Raw genomic sequence first — 26,963 nt, forward strand, 5'->3', positions numbered from 1 at the left:
TTTTTTTTTTGTATATTTTGTGGTCTTGTGAATTTCATTTTGCTCATTTTTATTCTTTATTTACCTTGTTTGTTTATGCCCAAATTTCGCTGTCATATAATAATAATGTACATACTGCTAAAGTATTGTACACTGGTGTACAAAGGCTAAGGATGAGATATGTTTTTACCTATATATGAAAAAAATTTCATGATTTACAGCCAAATGTGGACATAAATTTATTGCCTGCATACTAATAAATTATATTACACAAAAAATGTTATAAATTTTGTACAAATTAAATTGCAATACATTTTTGGTAAAAGTTACAAATTTTCTAACGACGTAATTAATATACTGGAATTAATATACAGTACTTACAGAAAACTATGCAGAGAAACATTTCAGTATGGAATATGTCCACCCCAAACTGCAATGCAGCTCTCACAAAGTCATACCATGCTTATCACCAAATGATTCAGGAGTTTGTGAGGCAAACTGGCCCACTCCTCCTCCTTTGAAGTAAGGATAAGGCCTTGTTTGTTTCCTGGAGGGGAATATCGAACAGCATCTCCCTATTGCATCCCAAACATTAATTTGTTGGCATTTATACATGCTTATTTAAAGACTGGTTACATTTGCATCTAAGAGAATTGATTTGGGTAAAAGTGAGAAAGTAAGTTATTCTAAGAATTTAATTATGCTTTGCATGTTTTCATGTTATGAGAGTTGGATGGTACTGGAAACTGTGCTACTCACTATATAGATTTATTAGTACATCTGATTATAACTACATTCTTTCAGTGTATCCATGGTCTTGAGATGCCATCAGTACATACTGCAGAATGTAGCATTCTGCAGTATGTAAGATGTTTCATCCACAGAATTGACATCAGCAACTTTTACACCAGTTTTACTTTCTCACCTTGGGGGAAAAATCATACGGCTCGTGCTCAGGAAATATTGTTCTCATTGCAATCGTTAGAATATTTCATATAATTTTCATGATGTGGAACTTCACATTGTTTTGCAGACAATGTGAAGTTCCACATCATGAAATATTCTAACATGATTGCAATGAGAACAACACAGGACTAGGATGATATTCCAGGAATTATGTTTGTATACAAATGCTAGAAGTGTAAGAAACAAGGCAAATTAAATGGTTGCATTAATTGATTCTATTCACCAAACGAATTGTTGGATGAGGATAACATCCTGACAGGAATAGAGATGAAAGAGATGCGCTTTACAATCTCTCCCTCCATACCTCATGACAGGAGTGTATTACACTACATATCTTCAGTCTTGATGTTAGTCATATCTGCTGCCCAGTTTTTGGTGTGTGTGAGTGAGAGAGAGAGAGAGACTCTAGATGGCAACATTTCCTCTGCTGCCATTTCAGTTCATGTTCATAATAAACACTTCCCATATTTCATTAAAGATGAATACATCATCTTGAATGATATTCCAACTTATCATATAGCGATCTTGCACATTTCCAAGCTCTTGCACATTATGTACAATACTGTCAAAGGGAAATGCCAAGTTCTGTAATGTCAGTTCTTGTGCTTTCTGCTTTTAATAGTTATTGCATCTGCTCCATACTTTGAAATTAGGAGGATATTCTGTCATGGGTTATTGCACACACCATTCTGACCTTGGCAAAATGCTGATCTCCACCATGTAACTGACTATCCTGTGTCAGAGCTTGGCTCTTTGATGTTTCTTCTAGATTCACGAACAAATATAAGCATTTGGTGCTCCCACCCAGTTTTTTATGAACATTGAACGTGACCATGACATTTTTTTTTCACTTTCATAAACATAATATAGTTTAAAAATAATATATAAAATATATTATTCTTTACATTAATCCGTTGACATTTTCAGACAACTACTACAAAGAACTATTTTTTTTGTATGTATGTTACCTGTGTGTGTATGTGCGTGCACGTTATGGTCAATATTCATAACTTGTGGGAGCAAAAACTCATTTTTGTGAGTGAGTGAATGAGAGAGAGAGAACCCTTTTTACTTGTCCTAAAGATTGAGTAACTTTGGAATTCACTGGAAGAAAGGCCCAGTGAAAGTTCCTGTAATGGTCTCCTTTGTAATGTAATGTGATGTAACTGTATTCAGTTGAATCAGTTAACTTGTAAAGAACCACAGGAATAGCTTGCTACATTGGATGTTTGCTGTAATGAATTTCTTGTAGCATAGTATTACACTTAAGTCTTTGGTTGGTGTTAGGTAGTGTGTTTGTTATAGCAGTCTTTGCTGTAGTGATTGTCTGCAGTCTGCCTGTTGTAAAAGTAAAGATATAAGTAGTCATGAAGATTGCCCTTTCCATAACTTGAATATTTTAAACAAATAAATAACATTCCGATACAAATGAAATTAGATAGGAGCTCCAAGGAATGGATCCACAGAAAACTTTGAGTAAGAAGAACCTGTATGACACAATACTTAAATTTATAAGGAATAGAGACTACCATGTTGTCTAAAGAATACTGAGGATTATGATCACTTGTAAATTCAGTGGGGGGGGGAGGAAGTAAAACATACACTAGTGGTCAAAATTGTGGAAACCTTTTGGAAAAAGTGTATTTTTGAGGTTTGATGACTCATAACTTTTTTTTGTGGTGTAATACCATAAAATTATATATCAATGGAAAGATAATTTAATCAAGAATCTAATGCAATGACTTTTATGAAGGATTTTTTTATTAGAACAGCAGTTATAAAGAAGAAAAGTGAAACACACAGAAAAAATGAGATATACAAAAATTCTCACAATGTGAGTTAATACTTAGTTGGGTAACCTTTAGCATTAATTACAGCCTTACATCACCTTCCCATGGAGTGAACCAAGTTTTGTATTTCTGCAGCTGTTATAATGTAAAACCAAGATTGAATTATTGCTTCTATTAATTGGGTTTTATTGATGGGTTGCTTCTGACTAATAAGTTTCTTTAGTTGGCTTCATAGATTTTCGATTGGGTTAAGGTCTGGGCTATTCCAGCAGTGGAACATGATTATCTTGAAACCACTTTTTGCACACAGCAGCAACATGACATGGAGCTGAATCCTGTTGAAATATAAATGCTTAATTATCTTGGAAAAGACCACATGCAGAAGGCTTCAGTTGGGGCTCAAGTATTTCATTTATGTATTTTTGGGCATTTATATTCCCATCAATCACGCAAATTCTGCCCACACCTTTTGATGTCATGCAACCCCCGATCATAACACTAAGTGGGTATTTCACCATAGATGTAATGCAATCGGGATGCAAATCTTCTCCGATTCTTCTCCTTATGTATTTTATGCCATCACTACCAAACAGGGAGATTTTGGTCTCATCACTCCAAATAACATTGTCCCATTGTGCCACTGTCCAGTTATCATGGGTTTTAGCCCAGTTTAATCTTTTCAACCTTTGTTTGAGAGATAAAAATGACTTTTTTCATGGAATTCTAGCATTTAGACCAAATTCCTGCAGTCTGCACCGAACAATCCTTGCACTGAACTTCACATTGTATTGCGCCATTTCGTCTTGTATACATCCTGATGATTTTCTTCTGTCATGTAGGCACAGTCTCTTGATTCTTCTATCATCACTTGCTGTTGTGCACCTTTTCCTGCCTTTACCAGTCTGGTTTTGTAGTGACTGAGTCTCCTTATACCTCTTCAAAAATTTAGAAATGCCACCTTTGATTAAGTTTCCACCAAATTTTCTTCTAATTTCTTCATAACTGTAGCCTTGTTCACTTAATAGTACTATTTTACATCGCTTTCTGGGTTACCAGTCAACTCTTTGCACCATTTCTTTAATTTTATTACGTTTTACAAGCTCACTAAATGAAAGAACACAAAAAAAACCAATCATCTTGATAGCAATCACATAACACACTGACAAATGTCCTCCTCTCAGCTCCAATACATGACATCAATAGCTGAATCCTACTGTGACCTTATTGGCTCATTGCCAAAACAAGATGACACCTGATTGGCTCACTAAACACTCATACTCATTGGCTACATTCAAATGAAGAAAAGCTACTTCATATCAAGCTAAGCAAGTTGTGCTTCTTTTTTCTGGTTATTTGGCTATAACTTTTCATAGAACACAGATAATTGAACAAACTTTGTTGCATTACATTCTTGATTAAAATATCTTTCTATTGATATATAATTTTATGGTATTACACCAAAAAAAAAGTGGTGTTATGAGCCATCAAACCTCAAAAATACACTTTTTCCAAAAGGTTTCCACAATTTTGGCCACTCGTGTATTTCTGGAGTTTCAAGATTATCCATTTATAGAACTAAGTGGAAATCCATACATACAATGTGCATGTACTCCATTGTGCTCACCAGTGAAATCCATATATTCCATGTATAGGCTTCTTCTCGCAGGGTATTAATTAAGGTGATGTATATATTTTTCATCAGTTGTTTTGTTCAGCCTTATACATTTAAATCAGATTCCTCATTGAGCTATCTTTTGTGTTTCATATTTAGGTAATTAATGTTTCATAAGAATAGTTAAGTACAGTTACTTATTCCCCTTGAATGAATAACTGTACTTCATCCTAAAATAACCTCTATGTGCATTGGATGTTAAAATTATCTTTTTTGTTAATGAAGAAACATATTTGCAATTTGTATCTGTGACATATTTTTTGATCTTCCTCATCTTTTTTATAGCTTTTGCTTATACTATAAAAGCATTTCACTAATAAAATTTAAAAATGAATAATTTGGTATATATATTTTTTTTCTAAACAAGGTGCATAGTAGCATGTCTTGGTGATCCTAATACATTTATGATGGACCATCTATTAGCCCTGAAACCAGTTCGCTTCCTTGAGGGAGAGTTAATTCATGACCTACTAACTATTTTTGTATCAGAAAAGCTATCATCTTACTTACAGTTTTATGAAGCAAACAGAGACTTCGTTCATTCACTTGGTATGTTGCTTTCTGAAATTTATAAATTTGTATCTCATTAATATCAGGAGTCTGTAGAAATTGTTTATTTGTAATAGACCTAATACCAAAGAGTCAAGAAAATGGATCATGATGGGAGGAATAGTGAGAATTTATGCATGAGAGCAGCTGGGTTATGTAGCTATACTAATGATAACAAATATGCATAATTATGAGGGATGATTATTATAAATAGATGATTGCGTACTTGTTCTTTTCAGTTCATATGAACAGAAATTTGTAAGTTGTCCAACTGGATCATACAGACTACAGAGCTGAATACCAGACAATCCCCTGCAATTTACCAACACACTTTACCTTTTCCTAACAAGCTCCCCTTCCAGGTATATTGTGGTTGTCGGTTCTCCTCTTGGAAACTCGGACCACAACCTCATACAAGTATTTTTTGCTGCAGAACAACCTACACCTACCAGTTCATAGTCTCATGTCCTTTGGCACTATAAGGGTACCAACTGGGAGGACCTGTGTGACTTCTGTTCCTCCTCCTTGTGGGCCGACTACTGCTTCAGTTCTGACCCAAACACCTGCTCAGACCAAATAACAGAAATTATCCTCACAGGAATGAACACTTTCATCCCCTATTCCAGTCCAAACTCTCAGCCACCATCCAGGTCTTGGTTCTCAAAAAAGTGTGCCAATGCTTTAAAAGAAAAATCTCTGCTTTGGCTCAGACCAAAACTCCATATGCTCTCTCTCTCTATGCCTATACTGCATCCCACAACAGTTGTAAAAGAATCATCACCAAGTCCATGTCAGACTTAGAAAGGGCCCAATGATGCAAACTTGCCTCCTGCCCAAATGGCATTTGCTCCTTCTGGTTTCTTGCCAAGGCCATTGGGTGCAACTTCTGCCCACCCAGGTTTCCACAACTCTCTCTCACCAAAAGACAAGGCCAACTTACTGGCATCACTCTTCTCTTTTACTTTCCTTATATTTCTCCACCGATGCAGGAGTACTCCAGGGTTCTGTTCTTTCACCCACTGTCTTCGTCCTGTATATAAATGACCTGCTTTCACAGACTTCCAATCCTACCCATAGCTTTGCTGATGACAGTACACCCCATTCCTCCTTTCCATTCGACAAACCTGTTAGTGCTCAAGTATTAGAATCCTCAAGATCTACCACAACCAGGGACCTGAACTCAGACCTCCTAGCTATATCTTAGTGGGTCAAGGAAAACCTTTTAAACTTCAGTGCCACCAAAACTCAGTTCTGTCTAATCTCTCACGAGAAAGAGCTCACATCCCTCCCCCTTACCTTCAGTAATATTGAGATATCCAAACACGATCAGATTTCTTGGACTGACTTGCACCTCCGATCTTTCCTAGCACAACCATATTTCAGCTATAGCTTCTGTAGCCACCAAAAAGCTGTGTACTTTTTTGTACAAGACACTACTTCACATTTTCACAGCTGCTAACTCAAAGCTCAAATCCACCCAGCCATTGAATATTGCTTCAATATTTGAGAGGTGCACCAAAATCCTCTCTAAGATTGCTCAATTCTATGTTGCTAATTAATGATCCCTCTCTCATGGACGTTCAGTGTTTGTCTTGTGTTTCATCTACATATTCTTTCATGGACAGTGCTCTGCTGAATTGGCCACTATTATTTCTCCACTCTCCTCCAAAATCATTAAAACAAGACCCACTGCTAACCAACACCCGTTTGCAGTCCACCTTGAAACTCAATGAACCAACTTCACTGCCTCCTCTTTTATTCCATCTTTTCTTTCCTTTGGAGCAGTCTTTCCCACTTTGCCTTCCCCAAAGATTACAACTCTCAGCTGTTAAAGCAAAATATAAACAGACACCTCCTTTCTTCTATTCTTCTTGCCCACACAATGCGCTAGTGTGCTATAGGTTTTGTGGCTTTTCGTGTGTGTGTGTAAAAGTGGTAAATGTGTGGGATGCGAGTCTAAGATTTAAGATGACCAGAGGTGTACCTCAGGATCAGTCCTTGGACTATCGTTATTCATTCTTTACATTATTAATACTGGAAAGGATTTGACAGGAGACATGCAGCAGTTTGTTGATAATACAAAGACGATAGATTAATTAGGAATGTGATTGACATCACTCACTTGCAGAACAAGTTGAAATTATGGGCATGTGGAAATGGCTATCATTTCAATGTTAGCAATCTCATCACAGCAGTGGTGATCTTAGCAATCTCATCACAAAGTAAATTTTGCTGTGATAAGATATATCCAGTGACATTTTATTGGTGGAATGCTAGAAGAAGCTGATTAGGATAGGGATTTTGGAGTTTTAGTATATAGGATGTTGAAGTTTAAGGGACCATATAGCAAAGATTACAAATACAACTCAGGGGATAACTGCAATGCTGAAACAAACATCCACAATTTACATTTTGCCTCTTTACGAGGCCCTTATACAACTGAACCTGGACCTCTGTGTGCATGCAGATCTGAACTCCTTGTTTACCAGATACAGTGGAGAAAGTGCAGAGAAGAGTGTTAAAGATGATATATTGTAAAATGTAGATTATGAGTATAGATCGAGAATGTGTAGATGGTAGATACTAACAAACAAAAGGAGGGTTGATATGATCAATCTTACAAACTTTTAAAAGGGTCATGTTAGGACACTGGTAGATAGACTTTTTTCAATTTTTGGAGGGTGGGGAGGGGAGAGGACTGCCATGGAAGTTGAGAATGAATGCAGTAAAGAAAGGGTCTCTCTTTCATAGAACAGTGCATGATTGGAATAGCTTGCCTTCGGAGTTGGGGAGTTGCAGGTAGTGTGACTCTAATAAAAGACATGACAGCTGGTGTGGGTGATATGTATTCTCTCTTGATGAGTTCCTGACTCCCTGGAGGTCTTTGGTAATAATTACAATTAATCGATTTAATAACTAATGATTTAAGGGGTAAAAATAATACAGACAATTTACTTAGTATATGCACTTAAGTAGCAACAAAATTAAACAGGCACCATTATACAGGGTGTTTTAAAAAGAATGTCCCGATTTGAAAATTGTATATCTCTGCAACCATGAACCACAAATGATTGCGACTTGTACCATGTGAACGGCCTTGGCCCAGAGTTTGATATATAATTATTATATATCAAATTATATAATAAATATAATTATTTGAAATCGGGTCATTCTTTTTGAAACACCCTGTAATTTGATGACTATCATATATCCTAGAGGTAATTGACTCTCTCTCTCTCTCTCTGTCATAATTCCAAACATGACAGAGCATCACTGTTGCACAGTGACATTTGCTGCTATTTGAAAGACACCATCTTTATGAGGGCTTTTTTCAGTGAAGGAATTATCTAATCTCTTATGGAAAGTTGGGTTTTTTCCATTCTGCAAAACAGGCATATCATCCAAAAGAATTCACACAGTTTAACAGACAATATACTGACTGGCCTTAGTTGTGTTGGTCATAATACAGACCAAACCAAAAACATGGCAGTCTTTGACATTTTAACATCCATGTAATTACTCCAGATATCTAGAATATCTTCAATTTTCGTATTTCCTTTATCATCTTTGATTCCTTTTGCAGTACTCTCCTTCATTTCTAAGCTTTTTCATTAGCCTCCAGAAGATTTTGCCCACTTTCCTACATTCTTACCAAAATCTTCCCATGACTGTTAGCTACTTTTACCCATAAGCTTAGATTTTTCTCTGTATTCTTTTAAGGCATCTGCTGACTTATTTGCTAGAAACTTTCAATATGCTATCTTGTTTTTCAGAATTGCTTCTTTAAATTCAGCTTCACTGCATGCCTCTCTAGCTGAATCAGTCATTGTTTTCTTTAGAATTTTCCACTGATGCTCTAGACTTTGTTCTTGTTTTCAAACTCTTTAATTTTTTTGTGAATGATGTATGTATATTTATGACTATCATAAATCATGTCATACTCAAAACTAAGTGATCATCACTTTCAAATTCAAATCTCCTGTATACTCTCATATCCTGAAACAGTATGAAGACATTGCTATCAACAATAACATATTCATTGAGGCTTTTCTTATTTCTTGTCGTCTTCTCTTGATGTGAAGTCGTACATACCTTTATGTTGGAATATACAGGGTGATTAAAAATGACGTGAGTGATTTCTGCCTATTTTTATGAAGAAATGATTAGCAATAGGAAAATGCAACATGCAGTAATTGAGAAAGAAACTCAAAGAGTTTCGTATTTCACAAGATTAATCTTTCAGCAAGATAGAGCACCACCACACATCCGTCACGAAGTAATATCCAACTTTCTGGCTGGATCCTACAGTAAGGCCTGTATGGTCACCAACCTTACACCCCTAGATTTTTTCCTCTGGGGTATGTAAAGAACATAATTAAATGCCACCTTACTCAGTTGATCATCAGATGTTGGTTTCTGTGTGGCAAGAAATCACGTATCATTTCGATGTGTGCCATGCAGCACATAATGCACACATTGAATTTTTATAAATCAGGTACAAAAACTGTTTCAGTTACTATTTAAACTAATGCAAGTTTCATATTGTTGCGTTCAATAGTGTTTGTTCAATAAATGTTTCTAATCACTCACGTCATTTTGACTCACTGTGTAGTGTAATGACTTTTTCATATCCTGAACAGAAATCCAGCAGGTGCTTACCATTATTATTAGCATTGTCCTTTAGTCCAAATTTTCTGAGAATATTTCTGTATACATCAGATTCATTTCCTTCTCTGCTGTTTGGATCTCTAACAAGGACCAGCTTTCCCATTTTCTTTATGGTCAGCTGCCTTTCTAATTTCAAAAAAATTCTTGAATTTCTTCCTTAGCAGACCTTTCTGTGGGACCATAGGCACAAATAAGCTTCATTGTCCATTTTTTTCTTCTTTCAAGTAACTCTAAATCTCATTATGTTTAACTTCATGTTTGTTTCTGGTTTAAGCCAATAGAGAGTACAATCAGTCAGCTGAACTGTACTCTCTAAGTTCCAAATTGCCAGTGCATCCTCATTCATTCAGTACCCATTGGATGCACCACATAAAGGTAAGGATTGGATATTAAGTCGATAGTTGCAGTCTCCACGTTCCTTAAAGGTTTTGTAGAAGTCTCCTCCCAAGTATCGGACTTTGACCTTACCCATCTCTATGATCAATAGAGCTCGCTCTCTAATGTCAAAACATTTAACATTTCCTCTGCTTATTCTCATTCATTTCTACTCTATTCTTGTAATCTGCTATCATCATCCAAACTTAATTTGGCAATGCTTTTGCCCAGATTTTTTTTTTCTTTCTAATTTCTCTGCTTATGCCATCATGACATGTATTTCTCTTTGCAGTTTTCTGCTAGAATCATAATCCACTTGACATTCATTTGTTCTTCTATTTTACTTGCTACATATACAAAATAAATTGCTAATTTCTCAGTTTTACATGTTGGAGTATTAAGACCTATTTTTATGTAAATCTTCCTTCTCCTTATTACATCCTGAAATTTTAATAGCATACTTTTGCCTCATTTATTTCTGTACTTTCTCAACTTCTTGTTTCAAATAGTATTTTCTATTTGGTACTGATATCTGGAAGGTGTGAAATGTTTTGAAGTTTGTGTATCCTTTTGTCACATAATGCTCACAGAGTCAACTTCAGTTATGTGCACTGGACTCTGCATAAAATTTACTTATTCGTTTTGCAAATCTTATATAACATAAGCTATGAATTCATTCCCTTTCTCATCCATCCTTAGGATGGGTTGAGTCCCCTAGTGAGGGGTTTATGATGAATTAATGCAGCCGGCTCATCATTCTCTTGCTGCATCCCCCAAGGGTAAGTATTCATGGCTGTAGATCCGTATTCACAGGGACGGTTTGTCTGTTCTGAGGGACGAAAAACCCAAGTTTCCAGGTGAAAAAACTCTATTTCCATATGAGACTGGCTAACTTAGCTTTAGTTCAAAGAGAGCATATTATTGTATATCATTATTAATGATATTAAAAAAAAATTATTAAATGTGATGGAACAGATCCAAAATTTTTATCAAATTTACTCACTTCTTCAACTAGAACTGCTACTTATATAAAAAATACTTTGGATTTCAAAAATAAAATTTCAGATCTTCATTTGGACCCTTTGGATATTAGGATTAGTTTAGATGTTGTTTCATTATTTACTAATGTTCCTTTATCTGACAGCATTGAATTACTGCAACAAGAATTTCCTTCAGACATTGTTAAAATATTTGATTTTGAATATATTCTGGTTATTTTCCCTTTAAAAACAAGTTATATCAACAAATCAAAGGAACAGTAATGGGCAATCTTATTTCTCCTGCTTTTGACAACATTTCTCCTAGACCTACTCATTGGATCAGATATGTAGATGACATTTTTGCTATCTGGCGTGGCTCTTCTGATGAATTACAACAGTTTCTCTCTAAATTAAATGCACTTCATCCAAGGATCCAGTTCACCCTAGAAGTAAATAAACATTTAGCCTTTTTAGACCTTTTAATTCTTCACCAACCAGATGGTAACCTACATGTCTATAGGAAGAAGACTCATATAGGCCATTATATCCATGCTGAATCTCAAAGCCATCCCAGTCAAAAGGCAGGAACTATTAAAACACTGGTTCATCGGGCCCACTCCTTTTGTTCTTCAGATGAACTATTACAGAAAGAATTGCAATATATTATTTCCTGTTTTTTATCTAATGGATAATTCCTTCATCAAAAGAGCTTTGAGTAGTTTTGATATATCTTCCTCTTCAAATATAGAAGAAATAACACGTATTCCTATCCCTTATGTGCAAGGCATTAGTGAATGCATAGCAAAAGTTTTAAGACCACTAAATATTTTTGTTGTCTTTCAACCAATCAGAAAAATCTCCACCTTTCTCACTTCTCCAAAGGACAAGCTTCCACATATCAGTTATCCAGGTGTCTACCAGATTCCTTGCTCTTGTGGGTTATCTTATTTTGGACAAACAGGAAGATCTGCTTTTACTTCACTCTCCTAACTTAGACAGATCCGATGGTCTACATCTATTCCCCTTTGTCGGAAATAGTACTTTTTAAATCAGCTAATCTTTCCTAACTTTCTTAATTGTGTGTGTGTGTAATTTATTTATTTTATTTTAATTTTATTTTTTTAATAAGTTAGGAAATTTAATGACCTTTTTTTTGTGAACTTACATTTAGCTACTTAGGTGGTGCCTTTTGGAATTGTCAGTATTGGTTAATTAGCTTTTTACATGTACTGAAGATGCCTGTGATACTCAGCTGAAAATTCTACTAATAAATAATATTTTATGAGTTAATTTGGTTATTATAATTTTAATTAATATTCATATTTAATTAAATAAGTAAGCTAGTAAATTAATTAAGTATAGCTTACAATAAGTAAGCTAGCGAAAAGAAAATATTACTAAAGAAAATCATAAGGAAGTCAAAATACATATACAGTCATACCGTATTGATACCGTAAGTTTATGTCGCCTGTTTACAAGATGTCATATGTTTGTCAGTATTTGCATCAATATTGTCTTATATGATACCAAACATTGCAAATGTTATACATATTACTAATACTAGACATCAAAAATGAAAAGATGTGAAAAAAAAATTCATAATTTATTTACAGATAATGATTCATGTATTGATAATGAAGAAGCAGCAATATGATTGCTTTATGGTAGCCTAGTGCAATTGATATGATTGCACTGTCTATACACTAATGAATAAATCGTCATAATTTTATTTTTATGATAATTAATTAAACTAAATAACAGTTAATTTTATGCAATTATTTCATACTGCATCTTCACTTTTGTTTACATTTCTGTCTACTGAAAGTGGCCATGTACATTCTGTAAATGTTAGTATGCATAAGTTTTGATAAATTTTAACCTTTTGTAATAGATTTGTGTATATTTTATGGTAGCAAATGATAAAATAGACTAGTGTCTACATATATTTTATGCATTCATGACATGCCTAACTTTTTCTTAATTTTTCGATATTTCTAGGCTGTGCAGTTCATCTGCATTTTTTTTTTAAATTGTTGCAAATTTCCAAAATATTTTCCAATATTACTTAAATATAAAGAGCCAACAGGCTTCATTTTGGCGAAATAAATATTAATTAAATTAAGGGGATATTAGATCCCACATTGTTTTAAAACCGAATAAGAAACTCAAAGATTGGAATCAGAGAGTTTCATGCCGAGTATAGTATAAAAAACTATAAAAGTATCAGCGAATACTAGCGTGAGCTAAATGCAAGTAGTCCTAGAACATAGTACAAACACGGGCAACTCGTTGCAAAGGTGGTGAAAGTTCTGATCATTATTCTTAGTATTTTCCATAATGTAAAAACACATTTCTAGGAAATGTATGCTGTTATTACATTATGGTGGGAGGTCGCTAACCAGACCGGTTTCAGCCTTTATTGAGGTTTCATCAGTGAGTAGCTAGACCAATTAATACCGAAGGGTATAGCGAAAAGAACTTGTATACTCTGTTATACGAGTTATCCAAAAAGTGCACCCATTAAGTTACTTAAATATAAAGAGCCAACAGGTATCATTTCGGCGATATAAACATTAATTAAATTAAAGGGATATAACCCTTCGGTATTAATTGGTCTAGCTACTCACTGATGAAGCCTCAATAAAGGCTGAAACAGGTCTGGGTAGTGACCTCCCACCATAATGTAATAACAGCATACATTTCCTAGGAAATGTGTTTTTACATTATGGAAAATACCAAGAATAGCGATCAGAACTTTCCCCACCTTTGCGACGAGTTGCCCATGTTTGTACTACGTTCTAGGACTACTTGCATTTAGCTCACGCTAGTATTCGCCGATACTTTTATAGTTTTTTATACTATATTCGGCATGAAACTCTCTGATTCCAATCTTTGAGTTTCTTATTCGGTTTTAAAACGATGTGGGATCTAATATCTCCTTAATTTAATTAATTTTCCAATATATTTATTTAAAAAAACATGCATAAGTGAACCCACACGGTTCAAACCCATGTTCTTCAAGGGTTCAACTCTGTGTATATGCATTATTTGTATTAAAGCATATACACAGCCCACTCATGGCACAAATTTTTTGTAAGATTTGTGACCTCTCACAAATTGAGAGTATACACAGAATAATGTATAGGTATATCATAATTTATTATAATAAGAAGAGAGATGATTTGAACTCAATTTTATTCTAGGCTATAAATTTATCTATAATAGAGCCAAAAGATAAATATTTTGATTTTTAACCCTCTTTTCTTTTGTAGGATTATCTCATGAACAAAACATGCATAAAATGAGACTTTTGACATTTATGCAGTTGGCTGAGAATAAGAAAGAGCTACCTTTTGAGGCCCTTCAAAATGAACTATTATTAAAGCCTGATGAAGTGGAAGGTTTCATAATTGATGGTAGGTAATAAAAGAAACTTGCATTAACCATTATTGTGGTATATCATTGCCATTTCTTAATACATATCCTCAAGGAATAATGCACGTTGAGGATACTATTCTTGTGATAGTTATTATATTATATAATAAGTATATGTATTATTATATAACTATTATAGTTTTACTATTATAGCAGTTCATAATTGAGTTTACATTACCATTAACTTCTTATCTGCACTTTTCTATCATATTTATTAAAAAAAATTATTTATATAAAAAAAAAGATGGAGATTCAGCCTGTAGTGCCTTAGAAGACAAATGTAAGATGACTTTTAAGGCAGTACAAATTGAATCTTTAACTTTTTTTTTTTAATCATCCCATTGACAAATTCCCAAATGTTTTTTCTCCTTCTAATCAATGTCTTAGCAGAACTCTTTTAACTTTTTGGAGAGGTATCAGTTCAACCTGTACATAGTCAGGTATGAAAGTTTTTTTTTTTTTTAAGTTTATATAAAAGGTTCGAATCAGACGATGCTGGTCAAGATTTGAAAGAGATAAGAAAGCTGTTATGGAAAGGCAGATTTTATGTCGTCGTCATCATCATCATCATTCCTTACATGTACCTTCAACAGGTGTACAGGATATAATGATGTCATTACTAACTTCCTGTCAACAATTTTCTTCCAAAGCAATCTATCTGTCAAGACTCCAATATTTATGAGATCTTATATTTCTGTCTTCTAAGGCACTTTTTACTGTATCATTCCACCTATATCTTGTTCTTCCTCTGGATCTTTTTTCCTGCCAACCTGGCAGAAAAACTTGTTTTGCTAATCTTTCCTCTCCCATTCTGTTTAAGTTACCATTCCACCTGAGATTACCTCGGCTAACACATTCCTGGATGCAAACAATGTCAAGTTCTTTCCTAATATCCTCATTTTTAATATGATATTGCTATTGATGGGAGGCCACGTGGAATAGATTATATCCAAAACCTTGGGTGGACACGTTTGGGAATCCCATCAGAAAACCTCAGCTTGGTGGTAGAGGATCGTGACCATTGGAAGTTCCTCTTGCAGCTGTGCCCCCCCCCAATTAGGAAAGGTGGGCCTTAAAGATGTATATATGTATTGCTATTGATACCATCTGTCCACATCCCTAATCTTTCTCAGGAGTCTCGTATCTGTTGTGTTTTTGAACCCAAGTCTCAGATCCATAAGTTAAAATTGGTTTGAACACTGTCTTGTCTACATCAAATTTAGTGTTTTGACTTTTCTCTCTCTTATACCATACAAATTTATTCAATTGACTTCCTACCATACCAGCTTTGTTGATCTGTTGTCTATTTCCATATTTAATTAATCATGTTCACTAAAAATCATGCCTAAGTAGCTGAAATATTGTAGAACTTCTATGGGTTCTCCATTCACAGTGCAGTTGATATTTTCACTGCTTCTGCCTGTTTTCATCGTCTTTGTCTTGCTATTGCTGATTTTCATACCAAATTTATCATCATCATCAAATTCCTGCCATGTACCCTCAAGGGGTGTACAGGATATGACAGTACTACATGAAAAAATTACATCATTACTAACTTCCTATCTACAATTTTCCTCCAAATCAGTCTGTTACTTGTCAAGACTCCAACATTATCAGATCTTATATTTCTATCGTCTAAGGCACTTTTGTACCGTATCAATCCACCTATATCTTGGTCTTCCTCTGGGTCGTTTTCCTGCCAACCTGGCAGAGAACACTTGTTTTGCTAATCTTTCCTCTCCCATTCTATTTAAGTGACCATACCACCTGAGATTAGCTCTGCTAACGCATTCCTGGATGCTGACAATGTCAAGTCTTTCCTAATATCCTCATTTTTAATATGATATTGCCATTGATGCCATCTGTTCACGCCTCTAATCTTTCTCAGGACTCTCATATCTGCGATCTCTAGTCTCTGGTCAAGTGTTTTACTTCTGACCCAGCTCTCAGATCCATAAGTTAAAACTGGTTTGAACACTGTCTTGTATACAGCTAATTTAGTCTTCCGACTAATTTCTCTCTTATTCCATAAAAATTTATTCACTTGACTTCCTACAATACCAGCTTTGTTGATTCTATTGTCTATTTCTATATTTAATTTACCATCTTCAGTAAAAATCGTGCCTAAGTAGCTGAAATGTTTTACTTGTTCCACAGGTTCTCCATTCACAACACAGTTGACATTTTCAATGATTCTGCCTATTTTCATTGTCTTTGTCTTTTTATTGCTGACCTTCATACCATATCTATTACAACAGTTATCAATTTAGTCAGAGAATCCTGCAAACCTGTAGTGGATTTATTTAGAAGTATAACATCATCCGCATAAAGCAAAGAGCCGACATTAACATCTCCAATTTTGATATCATGTTTAATACCACTTTCTTTCATAATGTGATCCATATAGATAATGAATAACAGAGGGGATAATGTCCATCCTTGTCTCACACCAGATTTAACATTAAACCATCTTCCTGTACTTCCTTCAATTCTAACTGCTGACTTACAACTCAAATAAAGACTAAGTATTGCTTGATATAATGCCCCATTGACACCATATAACTGCAGCGTATTGAATAGCTTCTCTCTTGGCACCTTGTCATATGCCTTTTCCAAATCGACAAAACTTAAATACAGATCTTTGTTGTATTCCCATGCTTTCTCGACTATTTGTCGTAAAGTGAAGATCTGATCCTGACAGCCTCTGTTTGGCCTGAATCCAGCTTGTTCTTCACCAAGCTTTTCTTCCACAATTCTTCTCAACCGTTTCTCAAGTATACTTGCATAGATCTTGCCAGGAACACTCAGTAGGGAAATACCTCTGTAATTCTCACATTCAGTTTTATTTCCCTTTTTATATATGGGTACTATGAGAGCTCTACTCCAATCATCGGGAATTGGTCCCTCTGTCCAGGCTTTCTGAACTATGCAGTGCAGCCACTGTAAGACTTTTATACCACCATACTTCAGCATTTCTGGTCGAATATCATCTACTGCTGCTGCCGTTCCACATTTCAAGCCTTTGATGGCTTTTTCTATTTCAAGTATGGATATGTATTCCTGACTGCATGCCTGGTCAGTGTTTTTTTATCACTGTGCTGTCATCACTGCTGGTTTCATTTAGCAAATTTTCAAAGTAATTACTCCATACTTCAAGGACAACTTTTTCTTCCGTTTTCATGTCACCTTTATCATCTCTAACTTCTTTTACAACACTCTTTCCTCCATTCCTAAGCTTCTTCAACAACCTCAAGAATATTTTGCCACTTTCTTGATATTTATTTTCTATGTTCTTGCCAAAGTCCTCCTATGACTTTTGTTTTACACACTGTTTAGCTTTCTTACATTTGTCTCTGTATTCTATAAGAGCAAAATCTGACTTATTTGCCAGGAACTTTTGATATGCTTTCTTCTTTTCCTTCACTGCCTCTTTAACTTCCTGTGTCCACCAGGGAGTTATGATTTTTTTATCCTTGCACACAACCTCACCACATGCCTCTCTGGCAGAATCAATCAATGTTTTCTTCAGAGTTTGCCACTGAATCTCCAAGGTTTGATTCCTGTTCTCAAACTCTTTCATTTACTTTTCAATAATCTTTCTGTATTTTAGTCTACAGTTCACATCTGGGAGCTGCTCAACTTTTATTCGCTTTAAAACTTTCTTACGTGTTATTCTTTTCAATATAAAATTCAATTTTATCCTGCTCAAGACTAAATAGTGATCACTTCCAATTTCAAATCCTCTGTACACTCTGGTGTCCTGCACCAGGGAGAAACACATCATTATCAACAATAACATAGTCAATAAGACTTTTCTTATTCCTAGCCTCTTCTCTCCATGTGAATTTGTGCACATTTTTATGTTGGAACATGGTGTTAGTAATAACCAGTGCATGTCCTGAACAGAAATCCAACAGATATTTGCCATTATTATTAGCTTTGCTCTTTTCTCCAAATTTTCCCAAAATATTTTTGTATGTCTCACAATCATTTCCTACTCTGCTATTTAGATCTCCAACAAGAACCAACTTTTCCTTTTTCATTGTGTCAGTTGCTTTTTCTAAAGCCTCAAAAAATTCCTCCATTTCTACCTTAGTAGAACCTTCTGTGGGACCATAGGCACAAATAAGTCTCATTGTCCAGTTCCCCATTCTCATATTTGCCCACATTACTCTACTTGAGACTGACTGCCATTCAAGAAGATTAGCCTCATATTTTGTGTTGAATACTATGGCTACTCCTTCTTTTCCTTGATTGTCATTGCCTGAATATAACATTTTGTATTTATTGCTCAGAAAGATCTCACCAGTTTTGGTCTTTTTTGTTTCAGTCACCCCTATTATGTCGATCTGTTACTTATCTAATTCCTCAGCTAGCTCCATTTCTTTGCCATTCAGGCTTCTTATGTTGATAGTACCGATCTTTAACTCTGGTGATGTTGAGTTGGGGTTTGTTTTCAGATTTGTTGCAGTAGCTGACTTTTCGCTGTTCGCCCTGGTTCCCCTGGCGAAAACAACGGGGGCCTTGTTTAACCGGGCAACGCCCCAGCTGGCATGAAATTTTGTCATGTTGTACCATCATTTTTTATTTTGGTTTAACCAATAAGAATACAATTTGGTCGGCTAAATCCCAAATTGCCAGCCCATCCTCATTCGGTCAGTATCAAAGTAGATACCCAACAGGGTGCACCACGAGAAGGTGAGGATTGGACTTTAGGTCAGAAGCCCTGGTCGGTTCTCCACATTCCTTTAAAGGCTATGTGGAGGTCTCCTCTCAGTTATACAGCTTTGACCCTTAAGCACCCCTACCAAATTTATTACAACAGTTATTCAATTTAGTCAGAGAATCTTGCATCCTTGTACTGGATTTATTCAGGAGTATAACATCATCTGCATAAAGTAAAGCGCTGCAATTAACATCTTCAATTTTGATATCAGATTTAATACCACTTTCCTTCATAATGTGATCCATATAGATAATGAATAACAGAGGGGATAATGTACATCCTTATCTGATGCCAGATTTAAATTAAACCATCTTCCTGTACTTCCTTCAATTCTCACTGCCTTACAACTCAAATAAAGACTAAGTATTGCTTGGTATAATGCCCCATTGATACCATAAAATTGTAGCGTTTTGAACTGTAGCTTTTCTCTTGGTACCTTGTCATGTGCCTTTTCCACGTCTACACAATTTAAATACAGATCTTTGTTATATTTCCATGATTTCTCAACTATTTGTTGTAAAGTGAAAATCTGATCCTCACATTCTCTATTTGGCCTGAATCCAGCTTGTTCTTCACCAAGCTTCCCTTCTACAACCCTCAACTGTTTCTCAAGTATACTTGCATAAATCTTACCAGGAACACTCAGTTAGGAAATACTTCTGTAATTCTCACAATCAGTTTTATATCCCTTTTATATATGGGTACTATGAGAGCTCTACTTCAATTATCTGGAATTCATCCCTCTCTCCAGGCTTTCTGAACTGTCCAGTGCAGTCACTGCAAGATATTTATACCTCTATACCTGAGCATTTCTGGTTAAATATCATCTGCTCCACCTGCCTTTCCACATTTCAGGCTTTTGATGGCTTTTTCTATTTCAAGTATGATATGCATTCCTGATTGCATGCTTGTTGAGTGTTTTTCACCACTGTGCTTTCACTAGTTGTTTCATTTAAAAATTTTTCAAAGTAATTACTCCATGCATCAAGGATAACTTTTTCTCCAGTTTTCATGTCATCTTCTGCATCTCTAATTCCTTTTTCAGCATTCTTTCCTCCATTTTTGAACTTTTTCACACCCCCAGAATATTTTTTCACCTTCTTGATATTTATTTTCTATATTCTTACCAAAATATTCTCTTGACTTTTGTTTACTTAGTTTTCCGCTGTTGTTGTCTTGTCCTTTGAGGAGCCTTAGATATTTCCATATGCTCTTTGAACTGGTTTGGCTATGTCAATGATTTCGTTCGTATATAGTGTTTATTAAATTCTATTGCTTGTATGGCTGCTGTAATTGCTGGACAGTTAAAAATGTGAGTGGGTGTCAGTTCAGTATTAGGGCGGTTATTGCAGTTTTTATATGTTCTCGTATCATCTGTATTGATCTTCATTCCTCTAAGATGTCTTGTTTCTAGTCTTGCTGTTGTGGTGGACGGCTTTATATCCACATTAATTTCAGGAATTTGGTATTGTATCCCCGATTTTCGTGGAATTAGTTTAGATTTTGCAAGTGCGTTACCATCAGCAAGAGTTATCATGTCAGTTGCTAGCTTGAGTTCTCTGGTCTCTTTTGCTAATTATCAACTGCTTCATTATAATCAATGCCCACATAAGCAGGAATCCATTGTAAAATGCAACTTTTCACTAGAGCACCAGCACCCCCATTTTTCATATTGGTGTCAGACACCAATATGAATAATGGAGTGTATGATTCTTTCAGTAATTTTACAGAGTATACTAGTTAATGCAATAGGTCTTTAGCGACATTCTGCATTATTTTTGTCAGGTTTTAGGATGAGTAAATTACAGGTATCCCTCGATCAACGTGGTTAATTAATCCCTCGATGTTACTGCATATATCAAAATTGCGTTAATCAAATCTAATAATCAATGGTAAAAATTACAATTCGTCCATGATCGATTACTGTATTAATAATTCGTTTTATGTGGTACTCATTTAGGAAAGATAAAAAAATGAATGCAAAGTAAATATTTAATAAATGCTTGTACCACCTACATTATTTACTGCAATTTTTTTATCAAAAGAAGTTATCAAGAGTCGTTTAAACAATTTTAGTTTTTTTTTTTCTTTCAGCATAAATTCTATGATAACGAGCAAAATTACTCTCCAGACCTCGGCAAAAAAAAGCAATAAAACATAAAGAAAAAAAACTGCAAATATATGATGGTACAAATTAAGTGGATATTGAATCCAACATTATTTCATAGCCGAATATGGAAACTACAAGCATTTTGTGCTGAATATATAGAAACTAAAAGTTTTGGTGGATGCAAGCATAAGCAACCTTATGGGTAACTCGTAGTAAAGGTGGAAGCTCCAGATCACTTTCCTTAGTATTTTCCATAAATGTAAAGCACATCTCCTAGAGGACATGTATGATAAATAAGCCTTTGGCTCTCTATTGTAATACATGATGGTTTATTTATTTTCATTTACAATCTAAAAATTATTGAACAAAGAATGAAAAAAAATAAAATAAACCATACTATGCTGACATCGGCGGTCACGGTATCTCTCAGATACAATTTACTGTTCAAATATCACAAACCTTTACATAACATGTGTTAAACCAAACTGACAGCAAAAAACAGTGCGGAATATCACTTGTAACATATGACTGCACAGCTACTCATGACCTCCAAGCTATACAATGAATCGTGTAAGAATATTTATATTAAACATTCTGCATCTATCCGTCAGATCAGCTGCGAGCTCCGCAGGGTTAAAGGCGCGTTAATCAAAACTCCTGCTGCGTATATCAAGGGATTGCCACAATTAATTTCGGCGCGTTAAGCAAGGCATACCTGTAATTGATTTTTTTCCATTCTTTTGATAGTTTGCCATGAAGTATTAAGAATGTCTAGAAGTTTTACACTGTGTTTAGCTTTTTTACATTTGTCTCCATATTCTCTAATAGCACAAGTTGACTTATTTGCCAGAAACTTTCATTATGCTTTCTTCTTTAACTTCCTGTGTCCACCATGGAGTGGACACATGAAGTTAAAGCTGATTTTTCTATCCTTTTAGACAACCTCACCACATGCCTCTGTGGCTGAATCAATTGATGTTTTCTTCGGGGCTTGCCACCGAATTTCCAAGGTTTAGTTGCTGTTCTCAAACACTTTCATTTTTTCTTGAATAATGTTTGTGTATTTTAGTCTATACTTCACACCTCAGAGCTGCTCAACTTTTATTCACTTTAAAACTTTAAAGTTTCATGTTCTTCTTTTCAATATGAAGTTTTTTATCCTGCTCAAGACTAAATGGTGGTTACTCTCACTAGTGTCTTACACTAGTGAGAAAACATCACTAGGAACAATAACATAGTCAATGAGACTTTTCTTATTCCTTACCTCTTCTCTCTATGTGAATTTATGCACATTTTTATGTTCGAACTTTGTGTTAGTAATGACCAGTCCATGTACCGAGCAGAAATCTAACATGTACTTTGTCATTATTATTAGCTTTACTCTTTTCTCCAAATTTTCTCAAAATATTTCTGTATGTCTGACAGTCATTTACCTACTCTGCTATATAGATCCCCAACAAGGACCAACTTTTCTTTATTCATTGTGTCAGTTGTTTTCTCTAAAGCCTGAAAAAATTCCTCCACTTTTACCTTAGTAGAACCTTCTGTGAGACTATAGGCACAAATAAGTCTCATTGTCCAGTTCCCCATTCTGATATCTACCCACATCACACTACTTGATACTGCCTGCTATTCAAGAAGATTAGCCTTGTATTTAGTGCTGAATACTGTAGCTACTCCTTTTCCCTGATAGTTATTGCCTGAATATAGCATTTTATATTTGTTGCTCAGAAACATCTTACCAGTTTTTGTCTTTTGTTTCAGTCACCTGTTATGTTGATCTGGTACTTATCCAATTCCTCAGCCAGCTCTATTTCTTTTCCATTCAGGCATCTTATGTTGATAATATCGATCTTGAACTCTGGTGATGTTGAGTTGGGATGTGTTTTAGGATTTATTCTGGATTGCTGACTTTTTGCTATTCACCCTTTCCCTAGCAAAAACAATGGGGCCTTTTAACTGGGCAATGCCTCAGCTGGCATTTAATTCTGTTATGTTGTACCATCATTTTATTTGTGGTTTAGCCAATAAGAATACAATTTGGTCAGCTAAATCTCAAATTGCAAACCTATCCATGCAAACTCATGGGTGCACTGTGTTAGGAATCTACCTGGATACATTCAGTATCCAGGTAGATTCCTAACACGGTGCACCCATGAGTAAGTGAGGATTGGACATTAGGTTAGATGTCCACATTCCTTTAAAGGCTATGTGGATGTCTCCTCATAGCCCTTAAAGGAATACAGTTATACATATATAAGATCTCATGATGTCCAGATTTTAAATTAATATTTGAAGCTTTATTTTGGCAGACTAACATTTAATTAGATTGCTTAAATGAGATGGAAGATACTCCGTCTTTAGACAAGAATTAATGCAATTCATTTATATTTGTAGGATTATATTGACTTTTGAATGTCGTGTTATAAATAGATAATATGAAAATGGATGGTATATTTTGTCACATATCTCTAAATTTTTCTTTATGAATACAGATTACATATAAGTTAATTTTAGTAGAGAAAGAAAGTAAATAAATATATTTATATATATGTACCATATGTATTTATCAGGTTGATATACACTATGTTGAAATAAGTATTGGGAATGGCACTGTATTTCAGAGATACCTAAATTGCATACAGTACAATGGTAGGCAAGCCTTTCTTTAACCATGAGCAAAATTTCCACCCTTGTAGTTATATTCTCCACTACTTTGGGATAATGAGTCAGGAATTTAGACCTTTTTCCATTTACGTGTTTCATGTGCTGGTTTAGCCCCTAGCATGCAACTTCATCCCAAAGATGTTCAGTTCAGTTCAGTTGTTATCAGATATCTATGCAGGCCACTTAAATTTTTCACAGTTTGAGAAAACTGTATCACAGTAGTACTTACATTATCCAGAAGTGTTGCACACCATTCACCTGCACAGGCACTACAAGGAAGTTCATACCAGGAGAAACAACTCCACAGCATTAAACTTCACTCAGGATGATGCACTTAGGCATAAGGCATTTCCCTAGCATCTGCCACATCCACCCATCCTAAGAAAAAGAATGGATTTTTTTAGGGACCAAACGTTTGTCAAGCCACTCTCAGGCTTCCAATAAAGCAGAGTTATGAAATTTATCTCTCACATAATTCATTGTTCTATCGGCCCGTCACTATGTTCTTTACACTAGTGTGGTCAGCAGTATTGGCAATTCTATGGTTGGTAATTACCATCATGAATTAGTAAACAAAACTTAATATTTCTGTTTATTTTGAGTGATGCAGTCTTTTATCAGTGTCACCAGAGGGTAGACCACTAATGATGTGCTAATAACACCTCATTTATAATCTGCATGCTTGTCTACATGCCATTGACAATATGCACCACCAGGAATATATGTACCAGTATGTTTCATTTCTAAAACAGAATATATCTCAGTCTTATTTCAACATAATGTATATATGCAGTGGTCTACTCTGCTGCCATGTTGTTGTATATTATTGTGGACAAATTAAATAGATATTTATCACATCTAATTTGCTTTCTTTTTATGATTTTTCAGTTTTAAGAACAAAAATGGTACGAGCCAAAATTGATCAGATGCAGAAGAAGGTTTTAGTTAGTTCTACTATGCATCGCACTTTTGGAAAGCCGCAATGGCAGTACCTGCGTGAAATTCTTACAAGATGGCGAAATAATTTGTCTTATGTAGATAGCAGCATGCAGACTGTAATACATGCGCAGTTCGAACAGATTACACCACTTCAAGCTTAGTTAATATCATTTGCAAATTATAGATTAGAAACCTGTTCTTGAGATATAAATAAATACATTTTACTTTATTTTTTGTATATTGAAGATTTAGTTCTACTAAAGTAGAAATCGCATGATTCATTCTGCAAGTTCTACTTTAGCCATCACAAGATTTCATACTACTCCTTACACTTATTCATTCACTGTCTGCACTCTCATCACCTTCACACAGTATTTATTTTATTTCATGACACCTTCAAGGAGTCCGAGGACTCATCGAGGGAGGACACCTACTCTACAACTCCCCATCCACACTGAACCTCTACTATTATCATCTACTTCCCACCATTACTAGTATTTTTTTGTCTGTAAATTGCGTGTGTTCTGAAGGACTGATTTGTCTATATGGGGGAGAAAAAACCTGCTACCTCCATAAGAGATTGGCTACTTCACTTTCAGCTGAAAAAGCCCATATAAAGATTTCTTCCATCGTGATGAGAATAGAACTTAGACCTTTTTCAATCGAAGGGCACGACGTACCATCATTCTTCCAATTGCACTATGGAGTGATGTGTGTACATATCACTTTCAAGGGAAAAAATGAGTTACTTCTCATACTTATTACTTCCAGGAATGCCCCTTTCTAACTGTCCTAAATGTCCATTTGGTAAATAAATACTCCCTCAGCAGCTTAAATATCTGAATCACATGACCCCCCCCCCCCTCCTCATCTCTATCTACCGAACTCTGCAGATTACATGCCTCACTTTATCTTCATACCTAATTATTTTAACAATCCTGATATCATTTGCTATCTGCTTTTTATATAAGTTTCTTCATCCCCTTCAAACCTCAGTGAATACTTCTAAGCACAGTAGTTAGTTCAAGTATAGTCTCATACATTGCATTGGAACCACCCTAGTCTTACCTCTGCTAGTCAGCATCTTTCTCAACATTTCAGCAATCCTTTGGATTGCCTTTGCTATTTTTTTTCAGTCATCATCATGCTTTTCGAGGATTTCGGCCTAGAGTAGCCTATTCCGCCCTTAGAAGTCATCGTTGAATCGCTTTAGAGGATGTCCTCGTTTTCTTTTTCCTAATGGTTTGTAATTTAAGGCTTGTTTTGGTTATCTTTCTGTTTTCATTCTTTCAACGTGTTTATTCATATTTTTTAATTTTTTCTATTACTTTTCCTTGTTTAATTCTTTCATAATTTCATCATTTCTTTTGTGATCGAATAGAGTATACTTTGCAGTTTTTCTCATAAACTTCATTTCAGCTGATATATTAATCTTTGTTTGTCTTTTTGTTTTATTGTCCAGATTTCACTTCCATATAATAGGACTGCTTAAGAGTCAAAGCTGTATAACTGAGAGGACACCTCCACATAGACTTTAAAGCAACCGACCAGGACTTCTGACCTAATGTCCAATTCTCACCTTCTTGTGGTGCACCCTGTTAGGTATCTACCTGGATACTGAATGAACGAGGATGGGCTGGCAATTTGCGATTTAGCCGACCAAATTGTATTCTTATTGGCTTAAACTAAAATTTCAAATGATGGTACAACATGACAGAATTTCATGCTAGATGGGGTGTCGCCCAGTTAAACAAGGCCCCCGTTGTTTTTGCCAGGAAACCAGGGCAAATAGCGTAAAGTCAGCTACTGGAACAGATCCTAAAACTTACCCCAACTCAACATCACCAGAGTTCAAGATCGGTACTATCAACATAAGAAGCCTGAATGGCAAAGAAATAGAGCTAGCTGAGGAATTAGATAAGTACCAGATTGACATAATAGGGGTGACTGAAAAAAAAAAAGACAAAAACTGGTGAGATCTTTCTAAGCAATAAATACAAAATGTTGTACTCAGGCAATGACAATCAAGGAAAAGGAGTAGCCATAGTATTCAACACTAATCTTGAATGGCAGGCAGTTTATGTTCCTTTATGTTCCAGTGTGCTAT

The 26,963-nt window shown here is 35.2% G+C and overlaps 1 protein-coding gene across 1 annotated transcript in view; it reads left to right on the forward strand.

Annotated features, from left to right (window-relative positions):
* The window catches only part of eIF3m (eukaryotic translation initiation factor 3 subunit m), a 110,893-nt gene extending 85,808 nt beyond the window's left edge, over positions 1-25,085 (forward strand). The window contains exons 8-10 of the mRNA XM_090414224.1: positions 4,775-4,956; positions 14,252-14,395; positions 24,806-25,085. Coding sequence (XP_090270350.1) covers positions 4,775-4,956; positions 14,252-14,395; positions 24,806-25,017 — 538 coding nt within the window. The 3' untranslated portion in view covers positions 25,018-25,085. The remainder of the gene's footprint in view (positions 1-4,774; positions 4,957-14,251; positions 14,396-24,805) is intronic.
* Positions 25,086-26,963: the final 1,878 nt, after the last annotated feature.

Source organism: Typopeltis vanoorti, chromosome 25 (assembly GCF_054136105.1).
Source record: "Typopeltis vanoorti isolate ZY-2024b chromosome 25, IOZ_Tvanoo_1.0, whole genome shotgun sequence".
Lineage (NCBI taxonomy): Eukaryota > Metazoa > Arthropoda > Arachnida > Uropygi > Thelyphonidae > Typopeltis > Typopeltis vanoorti.